General features: G+C 34.0%; 1 protein-coding gene across 6 annotated transcripts in view; it reads left to right on the top strand.

Annotated features, from left to right (window-relative positions):
- Positions 1-21,341, top strand: part of LOC105233520 (protein still life, isoforms C/SIF type 2) — a 326,314-nt gene that overhangs the window by 211,077 nt on the left and 93,896 nt on the right. For all 6 annotated transcript variants that reach the window (XM_049457987.1, XM_049457988.1, XM_049457989.1 and 3 more), the window contains exon 10: positions 15,781-15,895. In XM_049457987.1, the coding sequence (XP_049313944.1) occupies positions 15,781-15,895 (115 nt within the window). The remainder of the gene's footprint in view (positions 1-15,780; positions 15,896-21,341) is intronic.

Genomic DNA, 21,341 nt, shown 5'->3' on the forward strand with positions numbered 1-21,341 from the left:
TTTTGAATAAATATTTTAAATAAATCTTAGTTTATAAAAATGCAATATTTTTATAAAGTGGGTGTTGTCGAATGGCAGTTTTGTAAAAAGCATGGCTTGGTGACGTTGCCACCCGATTTAAAAACAAGTTGGAATATTTTGTGTAACAAAGTTTTGTTTGCTTGCATAAAAGGAGTGAGCAATATAAAATAAAGTTTTTGCAAACATATTCCATTTTGATGTTGCCACCAGTTTTGAAAAAATAACACATTATATTATTAATTTTCTTTTCTTTCTACTCTTATAAAAACAACTATATGGGACAACGTTTTTACAAAAATATGCCATTTGGATGTTGCCACCTAATTAAAAAAAAATTATTACAACATTTTGAGCATAAATATTTTGTTTCATTTTTCTACATATGAAAAATAACTGTTTAAGGGGAAGTATTTACAAACAATATTTCTTTGTGAGGTTGCCACCCGATTTGAAAAAAAAATTTCAATATGTGGAATTAAAAAGTTTTGTTTTCGTTGTATTCCTAGAAAGAGTGAGCAATATAAAACAAATTTTTGCACAAATATGTAGTTTTGACGTTGCCACCTGTTTTGAAAAAAGAGCACATTATATTAATAATTTTATTTTCTTTCTATTCTTATAAAAATAGAACTATATACGACATTGTTTTTACGAAAAAAGTGCCATTGGACGTTGCCACCTAATTTGAAAATTTATTACAACATTTCCAATACAAATATTTTGTTTCTTTTTCTCATATAAAAAAAACCTGTTTAATGCAATGTACTTACAAAAGATGTTACTTTGTGGCGTTGCCATCTGATTTAAAAAAAAAACTTAAAACATATTCTTTCACTACTGTGACTGAAAAAGTTTTGGATTTATTCCTGGAAGATACTTATATTTCATATTTATTTCATAATAATTAATTTATAATACATATGTACATATCGGACTAGTATAGCATATAGCTGTCGTACCAACTGAACGATCGGTAGCAAACGCTTGTATAGAAAACTTTTACTTTCGACGAGATATCTTCACGCAACTTGACATAAATAATTATCTTAAGCAATTCAAACTCACCTATCAAAACTAAGACAAAGATTTTCCTCTAACCTTCTAAGACATAAAAAATGCACTTGTGTAGGAGAAGATTATAGATTTGCTGCAAGCGAAGCTAACTTTTTTTTACTTCTTTTTGTATATTTTGCTTTCCCAGTTGTTGTCAACCAGTTTTTTTGCAATCCACTATCACTTAAGTTGTATCTATGTCCCTTAAGGTTGGCATACAGCATTTATATATAACATATAATAATTCCAACAAACAAATATTTTATATTATTTTAAAATTCAAGTCAGTTTTTAATTAAAATTACAATCAAACTAACTTTATGTGAAGAAGAGCCTTCAAAATCAGCCGAAATTCATAAGACACACTCAAATAATACAGAAACCAATTGCAATTGCTATTTAAATAAATATTTTGATTTTCAATAAACTTAAGGGGAATTGCAGAAAACTACTTTAAAAATATTTAAATATTATTGCACTTGCAACTCACTTGCTTCGGGCCATATTTCCATGTGATTGCTGTTAGTCGTAGGCAAAGCGTTTAAACCGTATGCAAATGCAACACTGATCTTGCAATAACAGATGCTAAATAAACACGAACACACTGACAAACACACACACAGCAACGTGCTTAAGAATTCATAGCCGTGCGGATAACGGCTGAGGCATGACTTTAGAAGTTGCAAATTTGCAAGTTTATGTGTCAATGTGTCAGTGGCGGCCTAGTTTGCCTTGCCTTGCCTTGCGTTGTGTGCAACAATGTATCAATTTTTTAAGCCCACGGACAATAGACGCAAGATACAAGCAATTGTCATCAAGAGTACAACAATAACAATAACAACAACAACGGGCAGGGTTATATGCAACGTATTGGTATGTAATTGCAATGGGTACCGCAGTGCGTATACGCAATCTCGAGCAATAATCACCTTGCCAACACGCAGGCACATATTTTAGAACACCAACTCATAGGCATATATGTACATACATACAAACCACATTACACAACTGTGGCCTGGTTGCCTCTCGGGCGCTGACATTTGTTTGTGTGAGTGTGTGTGTGTGTGGCTGGCCTTTTGCCAAAGGTATACCATGCTTCACTCTCCAGCTGCAATTGCATCATCTTGCATCACATCACAACGTGTCACTTAACATGCAACATACGTTGTTGTCAACAACTCGACACGCACTCCAGCAAACCAACATACACACACACACACACACACGCTGGCTGGCAGGCACGCATGCTGCGGCAACGGCGTTGCTTTGCATGTCGGAGTGGCCCTTCGGTAAACAGACAAACAAGTGAAACGTGTAGAAACGCAAATACTCGGTTGTCGTCGTTGCTCAGGCGAGCCAAGGTTGTGTGTTGCCGCGACAACCAACGCCAGTTAGCCGCTGCTGCAGCCGTTGTACCGTTAGCTGTGGCAAGTATGCGTCGTCGTGTGCGCTTTGATATAACCTCTGCTATTTCAGTATTCGTTTCGGTTTCAAAGCACACACGCAACACACACACAACGCACACACACTCAAACACTCACAAATACGCAGTGAAACGCTCGCACTCACACACACACGCAAATACAAATGAAATTCCAGCCGAGTTGTTTGGTTTGTTTGCTTTTTGAGCGAGATCTGATGCGTGCATTGAGTTTTTATGCAACACTGCTCGCTCCACACACGCACACATACACTCAAAAGCGCCTCTGATTTTTCATGCATACCGTTTACTGTTATGTTTTTCTCTCGTTTTTCTCGTTTAATTTCCCAATAGTTCACTAACAATTGGTTTTTTGCCTTTCCCGTTACGGCAATTTATTGTCATTCGTTTGACTTGCTCCGCTCAGTACACCGCTGCCCCCACCCTTCTCTCCCGCTCTCTTCGCTCTTTCGTGCTTTCTCGCAAACAAGTCTCGTTTACAGGCGCATTTGCTTTCTATTTGCATTCAGTTTGGCTTTTTCGTCTGCCCGTTTTTTGCTGACTTCACTTGATTACTATTGTCACATGGCATTCCACTGATATATGCCAATTCGATATAGAATTTATTCAGCGCCACATGCATATGCCGTTACATAAGCTCACGTTTATAGAAGATCATTGTATTTGCAATGATATTGACTATTGACTTCGTTCGTGTAATAAATATAATTATTTTACAGCAAAAATATATAAATTACAAAAAACTAGAAAAAACGTTAACTTCAGTTATATCGCAGCTATAATATCCTTCGCAGGTGCCATCTTCATATCATAAAGAACATAAAAAGTTCTAAATTATGATTTCAATCGGTGTAAGGCAGATATATGCTATAATGATCTGATCAGAATATTCTTTAAAAATTGTACCGTTTGTTCGGACAATAATCCTTGCAAAATGTCGTGAAGATTCTCGTTAAGTAAAAAAATTTTCCATATACGAACTTGAGTTTGATCAGGCAGTTTTTATGGCAAATATATGCTATAGTAAACCGATCAGAACAATTTCTTCGAGGATTGCATTATTGCTTTACTTCTTTGTTTATTCACTCTAAATTTCGCGAATATGTCTCATTAAGTAAAGAAGTTGCCCATATAAGGACTTGATTTTGACTGAACAATTGGTATGTCTGCTATATGCTGTCGTGTTTCGATATCAGCAGATTCTTGTGGAGAAAGGACAATACAAAGTTCTGAACCAAATACCATTCAATTATCCCTCATGACTTCTTTTGTTGGAACGAATTCGACGAACTCAATTTTTGAGTATTTTTTCCACTATATCAAGTCGTATGTCATGAACAGCAGGTTCAATATTGACTTTCATAGCCTGAAGTGAATCTGGCTTATTGCTAAAGACCAATTACACATAACCCCGTCCTGTTGGAATGGAATGTTGTCAATATCAACTTCTTCCAATTGCGTCCATTAAAACGTTGGTTATCTTCAATCTATACTGCTCTCCATTGACAATAACGATATCACCAGCTTGAATTCGAAAGAAGTACGAACCGACGATTCCACAAGACCAAAAACTATACCAAACTGTCAATTTGTTCATAAATAATTTGTGAATTTTTTTTATGATCCACTGGCTTCAGTTTTTGAAGGAGAACAATTTTATATGGATTCAAGCCGAAATTTTCTCACAAAATTCATCAAGATATGGCCGAGTTTATAACTCTTGACCTTCTCCACGTGATCCTTCCAACGGAGTGGAGGTGTTCCTCTTTCTCTACCTACCCCGGAGGGTACTGCGTCGAATACTTTCAGAGCGTGAGTGTTTTCGTCCATACGCTCGACTTGACCTAGCCAGCGTAGCCGCTGTCTTTTAATTCTACGTCAATGTCGTCGTATATCTCATACAGCGTTCCATCGAATGCGATATTCGCCGTGGCCAACGCTCAAAGAACCATAATTCTTTCGCAGAACCTTTCTCTCGAAAACTCGCAACGTCGACTCATCAGTTGGTGTCATCGTCCAAGCCTCTGCACCATATAGCAGGACGGGAATAATGAGTGACTTATAAAGTTTGGTTTTTGTTCGTCGAGAGAGGACTTTACTTCTCAATTGCCTACTTACTCTGAAATAGCACCTGTAGGCAAGAGTTATTCTGCATTGGATTTACAGGCTGACATTGTTAAGTGGGTTAACACTGGTTCCAAGATAAACGAATTTATCTACGACTTCAAAGTTATGGCTGTTAACATGTCGTATTTCATTCACCACCATTAGCTTTGCTTCCTTATCCAGTGTGTAGAAAAATAAGAAGTAATGTAATGGCGTGGGTGTTGAGGCCAATGATATCAATATCATCGGCTTACGCCAGCAGCTGTACACTCTTATAGAAGATTGTACCAGCTCGATTAAGTTCTGCCTTATTTTCTACAACAGCTGATTGAAGAAGTCGCACCATAGGAAGTCGCCTTGTCTGAAACCTCATTTGGTATCGATCGGTTCGGTGATGCATTAAATGAAAAGTCTTTCTTTAATGAAATGGTCAAAATGGTCAAAAAATGGTCATCAATGTCATCAAAGAACGAAAACGAATTATTTGTTGTGCAAAAATAAACTCCGAAAATCGCTTACATATAGTATAATAAGAATATGAGCCTCCATCTATAGAAACAGAGGTTCATACCAAAATGCCTGCTGTTATTAGCGAATGTTTCGAAAAAACATTCTATGATGATTCTATCACAACAAAATTATAGCACACATTTTATGGGGAAAAATATAGCAAACATTTTATAGAAAAAGAATTATTGTAAATATTTTATAACAAACAAATATAGCAAAACTTGTATAACAAAAGTTTTATATGGAAATTATTATAGCAGTCAATATGTGATTCTAATACAAATGCCTTGAAGAAAATTCACAAGTAATCCAAACAATTATTTCGAAAATAATATTTTGAGATTTTATAGAAGTTATTGCAACAAAATTATAGCAGACAAATTCTAGGAAAGCATTATTGCTAACATTTTATTTTATGGTATGGAAATTATCTCATCAAAATTATAGCAGACAATTTTTAGAAAAAATGCAGAAAAAAATTTTATAGGACAAAAATTATAGCAAATTTTATAGGACAAAAATTATAACGATACTTTATTAACAAACATTTTCTAAAGAAACGTTTATGGTAAAAGTTTTATAGTAAAAAATTACGTACTCTGCCTACTTTTCAACTCAACTTATGGATTATTTATGATACTAACATAAATGTCTTGAAGAAAATAAAAAAATAATCAAAAAAAAGTTGAAAAATCCTTCCTTACCTTAACTTCGTAAGGTAACGTTAACTCCTAAAATGAAAATAAAATTATTTTGCCATGATGATCAAAACATGTTATGTCTTCTAAAATCTCTTTAATTTCTAAAATAGATTCTCTTTAGACTGAAGTATGTTTCTTTTCAATTTTTTATATGAATTTTATTTTAAGTTTTCAATCAAAATTTCTTGCAAGAGAAACTTCATTGTAGAGCGTAATTTTTAAAGCGCTGTCGACATCACTTAAAGTACTCACACACACATACAAACATATTTACGTATAAGCAGAAGTATTTAAACAGACAATGTATGAACTCGTGCTTTAGAATATTCTGAGTGCCGTTTTTCATCATTGTCGCCGCCGTGCCACTGCACTCACCTGCTGCTCACCCGCTTACGAATGCAAATGCCACGCCGCTGCCTGCATAGCACTAAGACGATTATTCAAATGAAAATCTCCAGTTGGCACCTCAGGCGCCGCCAACGGTGTCACTACAGATACTTTCACACGCTACGCCGGATGGCAAGCGACAACTAAGCGGAGTTAAGACGCAGACTAAGTAGCAAGTGGGCGCACACACACACACACACTTGCACACATACCTACATTTAAATAAGGTATGAAATATTTGTTGAAACAAAAAGCAACGGCGAAAAAGAATGATGAATAAATATATGCATTTACATACAATGCAAAGCTGGAAAAAACACTACTTTATTGTAGTCGCTTAAGTGGCAACGTTGTCAGCCGCAGGAAGTAGGTGCGCGCAGCACAAAAGCATCGCCGGTTACTTATACGCACCGGTGAGCTGCACTGTGCGGAGGTTGAAAGTGTGACAGCTGAAGTTTAAAGGTGGCAAGTTGATAGCCACAATTGAGACGGCGGCGTACGCGAAAGTATGTGTGTGTATATGTTCACATATGTGTGAGTGTGTGGGTGTCTTTGTGCTACTTCAACCGCCACGAAGAAGCTGCAAGAATCAGTGCTGCGTATGATGTACTACTTTATGTGTATATCACGTGACCACAATGTGCCTGAGACAGCCTTGCTTATGAGCAATTTATGGTAACTCATACGCACTGTTGAACAAGTGGAACGTTCGCCGCACACCCATTTACCATATATGTTGTTGTTCACGGAAAAAAATAAAAACTGCGCGAAGTGCACACTTTATTATATCTCCATGCAACATAAAATGTCGAAAATGTTCAAGTTGATGTACGAGAAACTCAACCCAGCTATCAAATAGCAGTGACCCAAATATTTCGTGAGAAAAAGGAATTATATTACAAAATAATGGAATTGAATTTAAAAATATATATATTATCAAGGAATATGTATAGTATAGTTAAGCTAGACAATTTTTAACTAATTTTCAAATAAAGTTTTCGCTCTTAAACACTAACCATTAAATACGCAAAGTAATTTAACTAATTTCTCCCTTAAAATTCTTCTCTAAATTTTTTTGCGATAAAGTTGTTATAACAATTTTTCATAAAAATGTTTGCTATAATTTTTTCCTATAAAATGTTTGCTATAATTTTTTGGCAAAAATTTCTGGGTTTAACGGGATGCAACTTTACACGAATAGTTCCCTTAGAACATGCTACCTTATGATCAAAAATTGTTCAAATCGAAAGATGACTGTCAAGCCCCTAGGTACCGTATATTTGAACTCCAGTACCTATAGTTGACTTTTGGTCAATATATGAGATATGTAATTCAGATTAGAAGAGAAACCATTCTTGGTTAAAGTATTTCTGTGTATCAAAAATGGGTTCAATCGGGTCAGTACTTCTCTTGGACCCTATAAATATGTACCTAATGTAAAGGTTTTCGAACTTTATATCGCATATAGTGACCAATGTATGAATTATATGCTTAGAATGCATAAAATTGAGTGAAAACTTGCATACGACTACATATATACAGCTAGCAAGTCTTATATACTTACAAGTATTACCCTGGCATTAATTCTTGCAAGTTGAAAGAGTATGAAATTAACATTTTTACCCGCACTTAGCCTTTTCTTACTTATCTCCGCAAAGTTCTTGATATAAAAGTTTATCTATAAAACTGTTGCTATAATTATAAAATTTGCTTTGATATTTTTATAACAAAAATGTTGCTATAAAATTGTGTTTATTCTTTAATTTTTCATCTATAAATTATATAAATTTCATATCAAAAATTAATTTTAAATATTATTTGAACTTTTTGCTATAAAAGTTTGGCTACATGTGTATATAATTTTTTTGATCATTTTTTTAATGTAAAATGCTATATAGTTGTTTCTATAAATTTTTTCCTATAATTTTTTCCTATAAATTTTTTTCCTATAATTTTTTACAATAAATAAAAACGAAAAAATTTTATACATTTTTTTTATAAATGAGGAAAATATGCAAATTATGCAAGGATAAAAAAATTTAAACTTATATACAAAATATTGAAATCTGTCTTCTTTTTTCACTTTATTCATTATTTATTAAAGTTTAAATTCTAAAAAAAAAAAACAATTTCTAAATAGTAAAATTTAAATTCTCCTTCAAATCAAAGCTCTACATCCCCCTTAGTACCATTCGCTGTAGTATCACAACTTACTTATCCAAATGCTATTAACATGAAGAAGCTTTTTTATATATGTATGTACATACCGGTACACATATGTAAATGCCATGGAATACAGGCCATTGTGACAGTTATGTCATACCTGAAAACCCCAAACATACAAACATGCTGAGTGGTTGCACTTGTGGACCGAAAAATGAAGCGTATGCAGTGAAGTGAAGTGTGCGCTGTGAAGTGGTGTGAAGCATGCGAGGGCTGTAAAGCGCGGATCAGTGCTGAGTTCAGCAGTATTGAGTGGCATGGAGAGCAGCTGACGCATTATGGCTGCTGTAAAACAATGCTATCAGGCTTCCTGCTGTGATACCATGCAGTAGTGTGGCAATACCTTTCGTTTTTGCTGAAGAAATTCAAGAGAATTTTTTTAGTGTAATTTACATTTAAAAAGTAAAGATAAAACTAAAAATCATGCAGAGAACAGAAAAAGGAATAAATGTAAAGTTTAAGGTTTTTACAATATTTAATATTTTGCCTTTTTATCTATGTCTTCTCTATTAGCTGAAAATGTAATTTCATTAAAAATCTTATAGTTTCTTATTTTTTATATTATATATTTTTTATTTTATATGGCAACCCAAATTAAATACTTCTGTAGAGGACAAATTTGTAAAAATCACTTAACATTTTTATAAATATGTGGCAACTCTATTATATTTTTAACGTTTTTATTTTACTTAATAACTACATATGTATATAGAAACTTTTAAGCACTTGATAACCCTATAAAAATATCTCATTCAAATATTTAGTTTATTTTACAAATTTTTAAATACTAAACACTAAACTATTAATATCATTCTATGAAATGTTTGTTATAAAATTTTTCCTATGTAATAAAATTTCTCCTATAAAATTTGTCCTATAAAATATTTTTTTTTCTTATACATGCTTCTTATAAAATGTTTTCGTTTTTTATCTACAAAATTATTGGTATAAAATTGTTTCAAAAAAATGTATGCAATAATTTTTCTATTATAATTTTTTCCTATAAAATGTTTGCTATAATTGTAACTGTTTTTGCGGTAAGGTGTTTGCTATCATTTTTTTCTAAGAAAAATTTTCAATAATTTTTCTCCTTTAGATTTTTGCTATACATTTTTTTTTACAATTTTTCTTTGCTACAAAATATGTAATTGCTATGAAATTATTTTTAAAAAATTCTTACAACAATTTGTCTCCTATAATTTTTTTCTATAAAATGTTTGCTATAATTTTTTTAACAATATTTTTGCTACAAATTATTTGCTATAAAATGTTTGCTATAATTTTTTGTAACAACATTTTTGCTACAAATTTTTTGCTATAAAATGTTTGCTATAATTTTTCTTTTAAACTCTTTTGTATTAAAGTTATTTCTAAACAAATGAATTTCGGTGTACACCAAATTTTGCCACCTAAAAATACCCTTCATACGGTAAACTTCGCTTCGCTGTCCCTAAAGCTATTTTTTATCCTTCTTTTATCAATTATTACAAGTCATGCTTGTCATTTAAGGCGAAAGAGTAGCAAAAAAATTGAAAGCAACAGCTCTCTTGCGTCCGCTTGCTTACATACGTCAACACATGTTAATCATACAAGTAACCCGTAAAAGAATGGCTTTCATAAAATTTGACATATTGTCAATTTTAGAGAGGGTACGCAGAGAGAACCGACCCATAAGCACTACATAAAAGTAGAAAGCTTCTTATATAGACGTATGTAGATGAAAGTATTGCACTTAAACCTAAGTGTTTTCACAGATGACAGACAGTTTTATGCTCACCCATAGCATGTACGTTTGTAAAAGCGCTTTTATGTGCCGTTATACATAAGAGAGAGTATTTAGCTGCGCTTGCTTACTTTACTTTGTTCCTTCGTGTTCCCATAAAATGAACATCTTTTGGTATGTCAAACATACTTTCATTATACTTCAACTCCATACGCTTACATAAACACACACACCCATGTATATAAACATACACATGCATACAAACACCTGGTGGAGACTGTTTGGCTTCCTTTTTGACGACTCGTCAAAATTTTAAATATGCACCCTAAATTTAAATGCCACACAACTGAAGTAGCTGTAAAACAGGTGCGAGCGAATGCAGTGCCAGACTGAAGTTGCGCGGAGAGAAGAACGCAAAAAAATCTGAAAATATAAAACAAACATGCGAGCGAAGCGATGACAAACGTTGAGCGACTGTAAGAGTTGACGAAAGCAATTTTCACTTTCCACATTAAATTTCAAGATTTTTATTTGACATCCTGTCGCGTGTTTATTCTTTATACTTTTCTTATATTTCGCTTTTGTTGTTGTTTCGCTTTCGCCGACAAAAGCACAGCGCGCACCGCAAATCTGCACACACACGCGCGCATACTTTGTGGGATTTAAGTATTAAAAAATATTTACTCACACACAGCAATACATGCACAAACATGTAAATGACATGCGTGTGGCTGTGTGTGTGTGGGTGCGCAGCATACCGTCATGCCTTTAAAAATAATGTAAATTCATTTGCAAGCAACAGCTAAGCCTCTTAGAGCATGAAAAGCGTGTTTGAATGAATGCAGTTTCTCTAGTGGCGCTGCTGCTTACAAATCACTCAAGTGTATTTATGTGTGTCAGAAAAGTGCTCGTTGGCGAATCACTCAAAAGACAAACTATTCAGCTATGAAAATATAACAAAAAACAAAAAAAGGTAAATGAAAAAGACAAAAACAATGCATTGAAGCCGGAAACTATAAAATTCAATGCAAAGACATACACACACAGATTTCTATATTTATTTTTGCGTAAATACATTTGCATAGATAACGGTAGCCATGTATATGTATGTATGTATGTACAGTTGACAGCCATATTTGGACAAAAATTGCAAAACATGCAGCCAAACAAAAGCTCGCTTTTGACACAAGCAAATCGTCTTAAAAAATTTAATTTTCTATGAAGTTTGTTGGAAAATAAATTATTATATAATATTGTATAATGCAGGAAAAATATCTCCCCTGATGTGGATTGGTGACATACATTGTATAACATTCCTTTAAGAGAAATAAATGTAATGATACGGAAATTGTTACGCAATAATACCTCTTGTTCTTACATTGTAAGCCAATCAACAAGGCTATCCATCAACCGACAGTTTTATAAATTTTTAGCCATTGTTGGGTATTTAGTTACGTAAAATTTTGTTAAAAATACCTAAGTACATATGTACATATATGGTTATACAGCACCTTTAAAAACAACATACATACGAGTACATACATTTGTATGCATATAGTAGAGCAGAGAAAAAATTTAAGTAATTTGAACATAAAGTTTTCGCTTTTGAACGCCATATAATTAAATGCAATTTTTGCTTTAAATTTTTTTCTATAAATTTTTTGCTATAAAATTTTTGCTATAAATTTTTGCTATAATTTTTTTCTACAAAATTTTTGGCTACAAATTTCACATGCGATTTTTATTAATGAATGTTTACTAAAAGTTTCCTATAAAATGTTTGCTATAAACTTCACATGCAATTTTTATTAATGAATGTTTACTAAAATTTTTTCTTATTAAATTTCTGCTATAATTTTTGACGCCAAAGTTGTTGCTATAAAATTGCTTTTTTTTAATTTGGCTAGACATTTTTTTCTATAAAATTTGGGTTATAACATTTTCTCTATAAAATTTTTGTTATAAAATGGTTTCTATACAATTTTGGTTATTAAATTTTTTCTATAAAATGTTTGTTATAAATTTTTTGCTTTAAAACTTTTTCTATAAAATTTTTCTCATGAAATTTTTATTAATGAATGCTTACGATAACTTTTTTTTATTAAATTTCTGCTATAATTTTTGACGACAAATTTTAATTGTTTTTTAAAATTTTTGCTATAAAATTTTTGTTATAAAATTGTTTCTATAAAATTTTTGGTTATTAAATTTTTTCTATAAAATTTTTGCTATAAATTTTTTGATAAAATTTTTCTCATGAAATTTTTATTAATGAATGCTTACGATAACTTTTTTTTATTAAATTTCTGCTATAATTTTTGGCAGTAAAATTGCTGCTGTAAAATTGTCTCTTAAAACTGTTAAGAATAATTTTTCTCATATTATTTTTTTTGCTATAAATTATTTGTTATAATTTTTTTCGGAAAGTTTCTGTTTAAACCCAAACATACAACTGCCGATTATGCGTATATATAGTAAGACCCAACTCAAAGCTCTACACTCTCTATAGTATCATTCGCTCTAGTATCAGAACTAATTTTTCCAAATGTTATTAACATGATATGGTTTTATTTTTTAAGTACATTTATGAACATACCCTGTTTTATCTGCGTTGCCACCTGTTTGAAAAATGTAGTCAATGAAAGTTAGTAAAATAATATAAATATATTAATAAGCCCTTTAGTCCATCAAATTGTATGATTAAAAAAGTTCAATTCTTAAACTTCAATAAAATTAGGAAGTTTGAGTTCAATATTATATACTGATTCCATAACATATTATGAAAATGCTTTGGTGGGTTGGTTCAACCAAATTAAGCGCTATAATTCAGTAGATTTAGTGAAACACCTGATCTTTTTCGACCCCAGCTGCCCAATGTCTCTTCAGTTGGTACATTGATAGCAGTGTAGTATGTGACTCCTCAGCTGTTAGAAGGCTCCGCGTTCGCAAAGATAATGTTACAGCACCTTATCACCATCTGCGCATGGTTTACATTCCGTTTCATCCACTTTTCCAATTTGGGAAGGTGTGACTTTAAAGACAGGTACCCTGTGGTAACCCCTAAAATATTATTAAGATTCCTTTAGCCTGGAGGTAGAAGTTTTTTGGTCTTTTTACGATCAACACAACCCTAAAATTACTTTAAAGTATGCCTTGTGCTGCAAGACCTGAGGCGTTTCTTTAGGATTCCTTGCTTCAAACAACCTTGAAGAAGCCACATGGACAGGAGCAACTTAGATATATTGCATTCCTGCAGCTGGGGGTAACATTAATTGTTGCTTCTTTGTTTACTAAAAGGCTGGTTTGAGAAAATCCCACCTTGGCTTTCTGTTATGCCAATAATTTCGGTCTGAAAGACTGTATTGAAGTGACTTAGTTTGAAGCTATATTCCACGTCTGTCCTCGGTGAATATGTTGATTTCGCCGTTGATACAGTCGATCACAAAACTAGTAACTGGTTCAATCTTCTTTACAATTCTTCAAGGATTTATACTTTTCACGGTAGCATTTCGAATTTATCCCGTTTTAGTCTTTAATTTTCCTAGACATACACCTCTGATACTCGGTAATTATTAGTGCGATCCAACTAAGATAAACTACCAAACATAAGTAAAAATTACAGAAGCAAACTAAAAATGCAAAAGACACCGAAGAACTAAATTCGAAGTAAATAGATAATTTTAGATTTGGCTGCTAAATACAATATACTTGTAGTATTTACGAAAATAATAAAGGGTAAGCCATTTCGAGATTCATTACTTTTTTAGAGCAAAATACACAGAAACTTCGAATTTAATTTGTAATTTTTAATATCATTCAAAAGCACATTCTTCGGTAATCATTTGTTGAAAGTTATCTATTTTAATTGTTGGCCGCGACTACATTACAGATGGTCCATCTTCTGATCCAATTTTCAATAACTTTCGATTCCTGACTGGTTACTGGTTACTGACTGACTGGTTACTGGTGACTGGTTATATCATACGACTTTGGTGAGGTCACTTTTGTTTGTTTACATACGCATTGAGCCAGCAAAGCGCCTTATCGCTGAATAAAATTTGGCTAGAAAAAGTCGGATCTTCTTCGAACTTTTGAAAAAGTCAGATGGCTTCAGTTCTTCCACGGCATTTATCACGCTTTAAACTTAAGATCTCGACGTTAAATACGCCAAGTCTTGCCATACGTCAGTTCGAGTTGCTGTGAGAGGCGCCGACTCTCCATGCACTTCGTGTACACTCTCGGTTACGGCTGCTATATTTTCTTCACTGCGTGCTGGAACGTAGTCTATTTGGTTGAATATTATCCAGTAATAAATGCTGAATCTCAGGATGGTTGATGGTGTTGCGAATAGTACGCTCAGAAAGCCGATGATGTTGACCATAAATTGAGCTTTTAAAAAAAATTACCTTTTCTTGGATCACCCGGTATATTTAACTGTTTGTTTTGAATATCCTGGTTGAAATAGAATGTGACCTCGTGGATCCGTCTTAAAGCTGCAGCACATACGACAACAATAAAAATAATTACTTTACTAACATTGTCTTCACGAAATTATACTTTTTTCCCAAACTAACGGAATTATTCTCTCAAAAATATTTTGAAATTTGCAATTAAATTTTTGTAACTAAATTTGGCACAAGGATCACATTGCATTATCTTAAGAAGTTTAGTGTATAAAAAGCAATTTAAAGTTCCGCTTAAACGCAATTCAAAAACTATGCAAACCTACAACAAACACATTACAATAACAATGCAATAAAAGTACAAGAAAGCTTCAGTTTGGCTTTGTATTTCCATTTTCCGGCTGGTTACACCATGTTCACACGCACACACACATACCCATACACACACATATCGAATGCAATACAATACAAATTTTACACCTTTTCATGCTTCTTTGCATTTCCGTTTGAATAGCAACAACAATAGCAATAACAATAACAAAGCGTTGTAGCAATAGTAAGCTGTTTAAGGCGTTTGCCTTTCTTTGTCTTCCCGCTGTGTGCAACCACTTACAAGATGTTCTGCCAGGCGCTGAGTCGCTCTTATCAGCGGCGCAAGTGTGCGAGCATATATGCATGTGTGTATATGGGTGTACAATTGTAACAGTGTCGTAATACAATGCCGCATAGAACAAGTGGAATTCAAATATGCTCATACACACATACACATATACAAACATTTATGAGCCTTGCGCTGCTCTACATACATATAAAAGGGTATTCTTTGGCAGACAATGCGTATCAAGACGAAATCAGTACAACCATAAATATTTTACACATATATATGCAAGCACACACATGCACGTAAGCGGAAGTATTGCTTAGTTTGATTTTTTTGTTATTGAATTTCATTGCTCGTGCCATAATTTTTACTCACACGCTGACAGCAGCTACCTTTTGGTAAGTACCTACTCCACTAGCTGTCAAACTGTCCTCTTCTACTTGGCTGCAAACACAATGCAGTTTATTCCAAGCCATTCTATTCAATTCTATTCTCTACTATTGTGTATTCATGTGTGTATGTGTGTTGGTGTTACATTTCCATACTGATTTCCTTTCATTCGCTGTAGTATACTTCAATTGTATTCATATTTTTATGCATTTTCGTTTCAGGTATTATCAAGGGAGACGAAATAATGGTGATCAACGCTGCAATTGTATCCGACTTGGATATGATGTATTTGGAGAGTGTGCTGCAAGAGGAGCAATCACTATGCATGATGATGCGGTAAGTTCAAAAAGACACCAGATGTGCTCATATATTTATGGAACATATTTATATTCATATGAACATATATGTATATCCTTTAATATACATATGTACATATATATGTGGGTAATTGTTAACAAGAGAGTGGTGCACCTTTTCCTTGCTGCCATCTAGCGTGCTACAGCTGTCTTGTGTCTTCCACGTTGACATAAAATTTATTTACTAACAGTTCCTTTATGAAGCTGTTGATTTTGTGTTTTCTCTATATCGGCACCTAAAATGTAAAATAACGTAACATCATTCTTCACAAGTTTACAGGCGAAGGAAAAACGATGTAATGGAAACCACTCATATTGAAACAAAATTTGAGTTTTGGTTATAAAATGGTTATATATTGGTTATAAAATGGTTATATATTGGTTATAAAATGGTTATATATTGGTTATGTATTGGTTATATATTGGTTATATCTGTCAGCGCAAGCCGAAAATTTTATGCAAAAAACGGTATAATAGAAACCACCAATATTGAAAAAAATTTGAGTTTTGGTTATATATTGGTTATGTATTGGTTATATATTGGTTATATCTGACAGCAGAAGCTCAAAATTTTATGCTATATATATATAATATGTGTAGTGAATAAGCATTAAAAACTCAATTTCGATTATTTTGATGATACGTTGTTGTGCATATAAGGTGACGATACGTAGCCATAGAAATACAATGTTCATATAGGGTGTATTTCCAATTGCTATATAACTCCGATTTTTTTATCTAATATATAATTAATGAAATGGAAATTTTTTGAAGCAATTCAAGCCATTTTCCAATAAAAATTTCTAACATTATGTTAAGTGAAGCCCGGAATTTTGTCCAAAATCCGAGCTAATCGTAACTTATTTACATAAAAAACAAGCAAAAACATTAACTTCAATTCCACCAAAAATATAATAGAAAAAATGCCTTACAACAACCTTTCATCAATCACTTTGTGTGGTAGCAATATGCTATAGTGACTCGATCTCATCAATTTCTTCGGAGATTGCATCGTTGCCTTAGATAATAACCTATGCAAAATTTGGTGACAATATCTTCTAAACTGAAAAAGTTTACCACAAAAGCACGATCGTTCAGTTTGTATGGTAGCTATATGCTATAGGAGTCCAATATTGGCTGTTCCAACAAAAGAGCAACTTCTTGATGAGAAAAAGACTGGTGCAAATTTTTAGTTTGATAACTCAAAAACTGAGAGACTAGTTCGAGTATAAACAGACGAACGAACAAGGAGACGGACATGACTAAATCGACTCAGCTCGTCACGCTGATCGTTTGTATATATGTTTTATAGGGCCTCTAACGTTTTCTTTTGGATGTCACAAACTTCGTGGCAAATTTAACATATCATGTTCAGGTTTTTATACCCAGCACGCACAGTTGGGTAGTTGGGCTAATTAAGGTTCGATGGCTGTTCCTTATGATGGGAAACGCACTTGAGCAGCTATACTTAGTATTTTGTGAAGCTAAAAAAAAAGGATCTCTATGTTTGATCTCAAAATTAGACAAAACCAAAGCCCCTTGCGACCAATACAAATCTGCTTAGGCTCCTAATTATTATTCCCACCAGCTCAGTGGGATAATTGAAAGTGTAAGCTCCCATAGGAAGAACTTGGAAAGACGGCACACTCAATCTTCTTCCAAATAGTTTCTACTGTTGGCATCTGGTAAAACTCTAAAATTTACAGCATGAACGCTAAAAGAGCAATGATTAGTTAGAACCACCGCAACTAGTATGAAAATAGCCCTACTGAAAGCAAAGAGCTTACCGAGCCTAGACCTCTTGCGTTCTTGGATAAGAAAGATATTGTGATATTACAATTGCAGAAGGTAGCCCAGCGATGACCGAGCTCACGCAAGAAAAAAGCCGAGTACCGACCCGTTCTACTGATAGTAGAGCTAGGCTGCCTCTTCTTACCAGCTCGTCAGCTTTGCGATTCCGATGAGACTCTCTATCACACTCATACTTATTTGTCTTTTTTTCTGGAAAAACCTACCTTAGCTTTCAAATCATCTATTAATTATGAATCCTGACCTCATCCCATTGAATTCGTTGCGTTTTTATCCCTTAAAACCTATTGAAATTAGGAACGAGAGTATATGTATTAGTCACAAACTCTTTTATAATATGGTTTTTACTTCATCCTAATTCAGTTGCACAGTCTTTTTTCCAATCTGGAATTCTTAATGCCAAAAACTGTTTACATCCGAACAAATGTTTGATCGCAATTTAACACTTGAAACCATTTGCACTATTAGGAGTTACTATATAATTTCTACCACTTTGATCGATGTCAGGGAATATTGGGATAACTAAATTACCTAAAAAACCCCTCCTAACATCTAACAGATAAACCAGTGTCACGGACATGTCCATGTTATTCAAAGAGACCCCTAAAAATCGTGTTCTAACTAAAATTTCTGAGATTACAACTTACTGGTTTCATTTTAGGTGCCTGACAGTACGTCGCTCTGACTGGAATTGAAAAATCGAGTTATGGGGCGCCCATAACCAGTTTAGTCTTCATCTAACGGTCTTAAAAAGCAATTAGATAAGGGCATAGACTACTTTTAAGTAAAATAATGAACTTTGTGAGTCAATTTATTGGTACTAGAAGTAACATATGCAGTCTGATGCAAGTTACTAGTACCTTCAACCTAGACTTTTTGTATTCTAAGTAGCCTAGCTCGCTTCCGAAATAGATTTAGCTGCTATCTTTTATCATGTAATTTCAAATGTCAACTACACTAATATTGATTACAGCATTGTCTTGTAATAAATGAATTCCAAAATAGAAACGGAATACCCATATACATATATATATATACACATATACCATTTTCTACCTACCAATATATATAAATAGAAGTGGTGTCACACCAGTCAATACATCAATGTCAAGGAAGTAAAGGAAATTTCCGCTAAAAAACTAACAAACAATAGCTGCTGCTCCCAATCACACACAAATGCAAGCAGATGGCAACTATGCGCACAACGACAACAACAACAAACAACCAACCGAGAAACAAACAAAATAATGGTTCGATGTAAAAGTGAGACAAATGTCGCAATTCAATTGCAACTGCAATTTCACCAATGTCAGCAGAAAAGCATTTACCAGAGTGGAGAGGAGACTCACATCACAGTCTAGAGACTCTACACACAAGAAGCCTGTCAGCTAAGCAACAAGCGACATAGTTTATCATTGCGAAAATTTCCGTTTACTTTTGCCTCCGACTTGCTTATCTGTTCATAAATTTGTGCTTTTTTTCTATTTTTTCTTTATTTTTTTGGTTTGGGAACGCCTGCCTTCAGCGCATAGACACTTACAAGACAATCAGGCACTAAACAATTGCAATCGAAATAGCAACGGCAACAAGGCAAGCTATAACTCTCACAATGTTGCTCAATGCACCGTTAGTAATAATATTGTATTATGTGGCATAGAGTATATATATACATATATAGATTTATGTGTGTATGCCCAACACATGTGGCTGCATTCAATCACAGCACAAACTCTTTGCGGATTTCTGAGATTGCGAGAAGATAAACAGTTGCAGACACTTTGAGCTGCAACTGTACACCACGTGCATTTGCAGTAGAAAAGCAGTGTAACAGCTGTATGCAACAACAATAATATAACAACGCACAAATAAAATAAATTTTCTAGCCACGCATATGAATCGATTTGGAAAACATTGGTGGTCTTTTGGTAGCATGAAAGAAATTCGTTATATATTTCTTAAGACTAAATAATATATATTAGAGTTGTCGATAGTTAGAATTACACAGAAAGATCGCACCTACTTCTACTTCTTTATTGGTGTAGACACCGCTAAGGCATAGACACGGGTCAGAGAGGTCTTTTTCCGATCCTGACGGAGCTTTTGATATTGCTGAACGTCAGTTTATACAGCACGTATTAACACGTACTATTTTTGCGCAGATACCAAATTCAGACATAACAGCACACAGACAGCTCTTTTTCGTGAGTGGTGGTGTGCGTCGATTCTCTTTTCACGGGTCTTTTCCAAGGCTTGCCACATAGTGAATATCTGGTCAGTTTTTGATTTTCAAGTCCCTAAGTCATACTGATAAGGTCCAATCAGTTTGTTGACGATGGGCTTAAGTCCTTCACACAGAACGCTTCATAGAACCTTATAAGCGATTTTGAAGTGGCTTATCTCACGGTAGTTGCCGCAGATTGTGGAATCTCTCTTTTTGTGGATTAGGCAGAAGACACTAAAATTTCAATCGTCGAGCATGCTTTCGTCCGACCTTAATCTACAAAGAAGCTAATGCATGTTCCAGATCCCTTATTCGCCGCCGTATTTCAATAGCTCGTACGGCAACACACCGGTCCCCGCCGGTTTGTTGTTCTTAGACGGGTAGTTGCTATTCGAACGTCTTCATGGACGGATAATGGGAATGTCTGGTCCATTGTCATCAATTGGAGAATCGGGATCACTATCTTCTATTGTTACGCTTTCACTGCCAGTCAGCAAGCTGGAGAATTCTTCCATAATTTCAATAAGATCTAGGCATCAGTCCCCAGATCACCTCTGCTCGTGCTACAAGAGCATGCTACAGTCTTGAAACCTTCTGTTAGTCGCCGCATATTTTCATAGAATTTTCATGCATTATCCTTGTCGGCCAGCTAGTCAAGCTCTTCGTATTCAAGCATTTCGACCTCTCTCTATTTTTATCTGTAAATGCATCTCGTTTCCCTCTTCACTTCTCGGTATCTATCCCATGTGATCAAAAGCTAAAATGCATGGATTACCGTGGTATTAAGGACTACGAATTCATTCCGTGAGAAGAAACTGTCAACAACGATTATGATTGGAGCGTAATGCGTCGTTTGCGACTGAAACAGCTGGAATTATGGGCGAACAACTCTTGGTTCCTTTATCACGATAATTTAGCATGCCATACTGTATGGGCTCCTGGCTACTTTTTGACCAAACTCTCAACTCATTTCGTTCCGCAATCATATTCTGACTGAGATTACTTTGAAGGTGATGAGATTGATTTCAAATAACAAATAAAGAGTTTACAATTTATAAACAAATTTGCCTTATTTTTTGTTCACAGTAGTAAATCTATTTTGGGATCGAGATTATGAATGAAAAGAATAAACTGCGTCAATGGTGGCATATCGTCAATATAACAGATTAATTTCAGTTCGTTGATCATTTCCGCTCGTAAATTATGTGATCAAATTTAACCCGGACTGACAAAAAGACTAAATTTGTATGTTTTTTATTACTAACATTTTTACCGCCTTCAAAATAGTCTCCCTTCTTCTTCTGGCCTCCCTAACCAGCAAAAACATGCCAACTCTTCAACCAATTTTCCACATTTTTGTTTACAGCTTCGGTTATGACAGCTCTCAGTCTTCAGC

The sequence above is a fragment of the Bactrocera dorsalis genome, chromosome 5 (genome assembly GCF_023373825.1).
Source record: "Bactrocera dorsalis isolate Fly_Bdor chromosome 5, ASM2337382v1, whole genome shotgun sequence".
Lineage (NCBI taxonomy): Eukaryota > Metazoa > Arthropoda > Insecta > Diptera > Tephritidae > Bactrocera > Bactrocera dorsalis.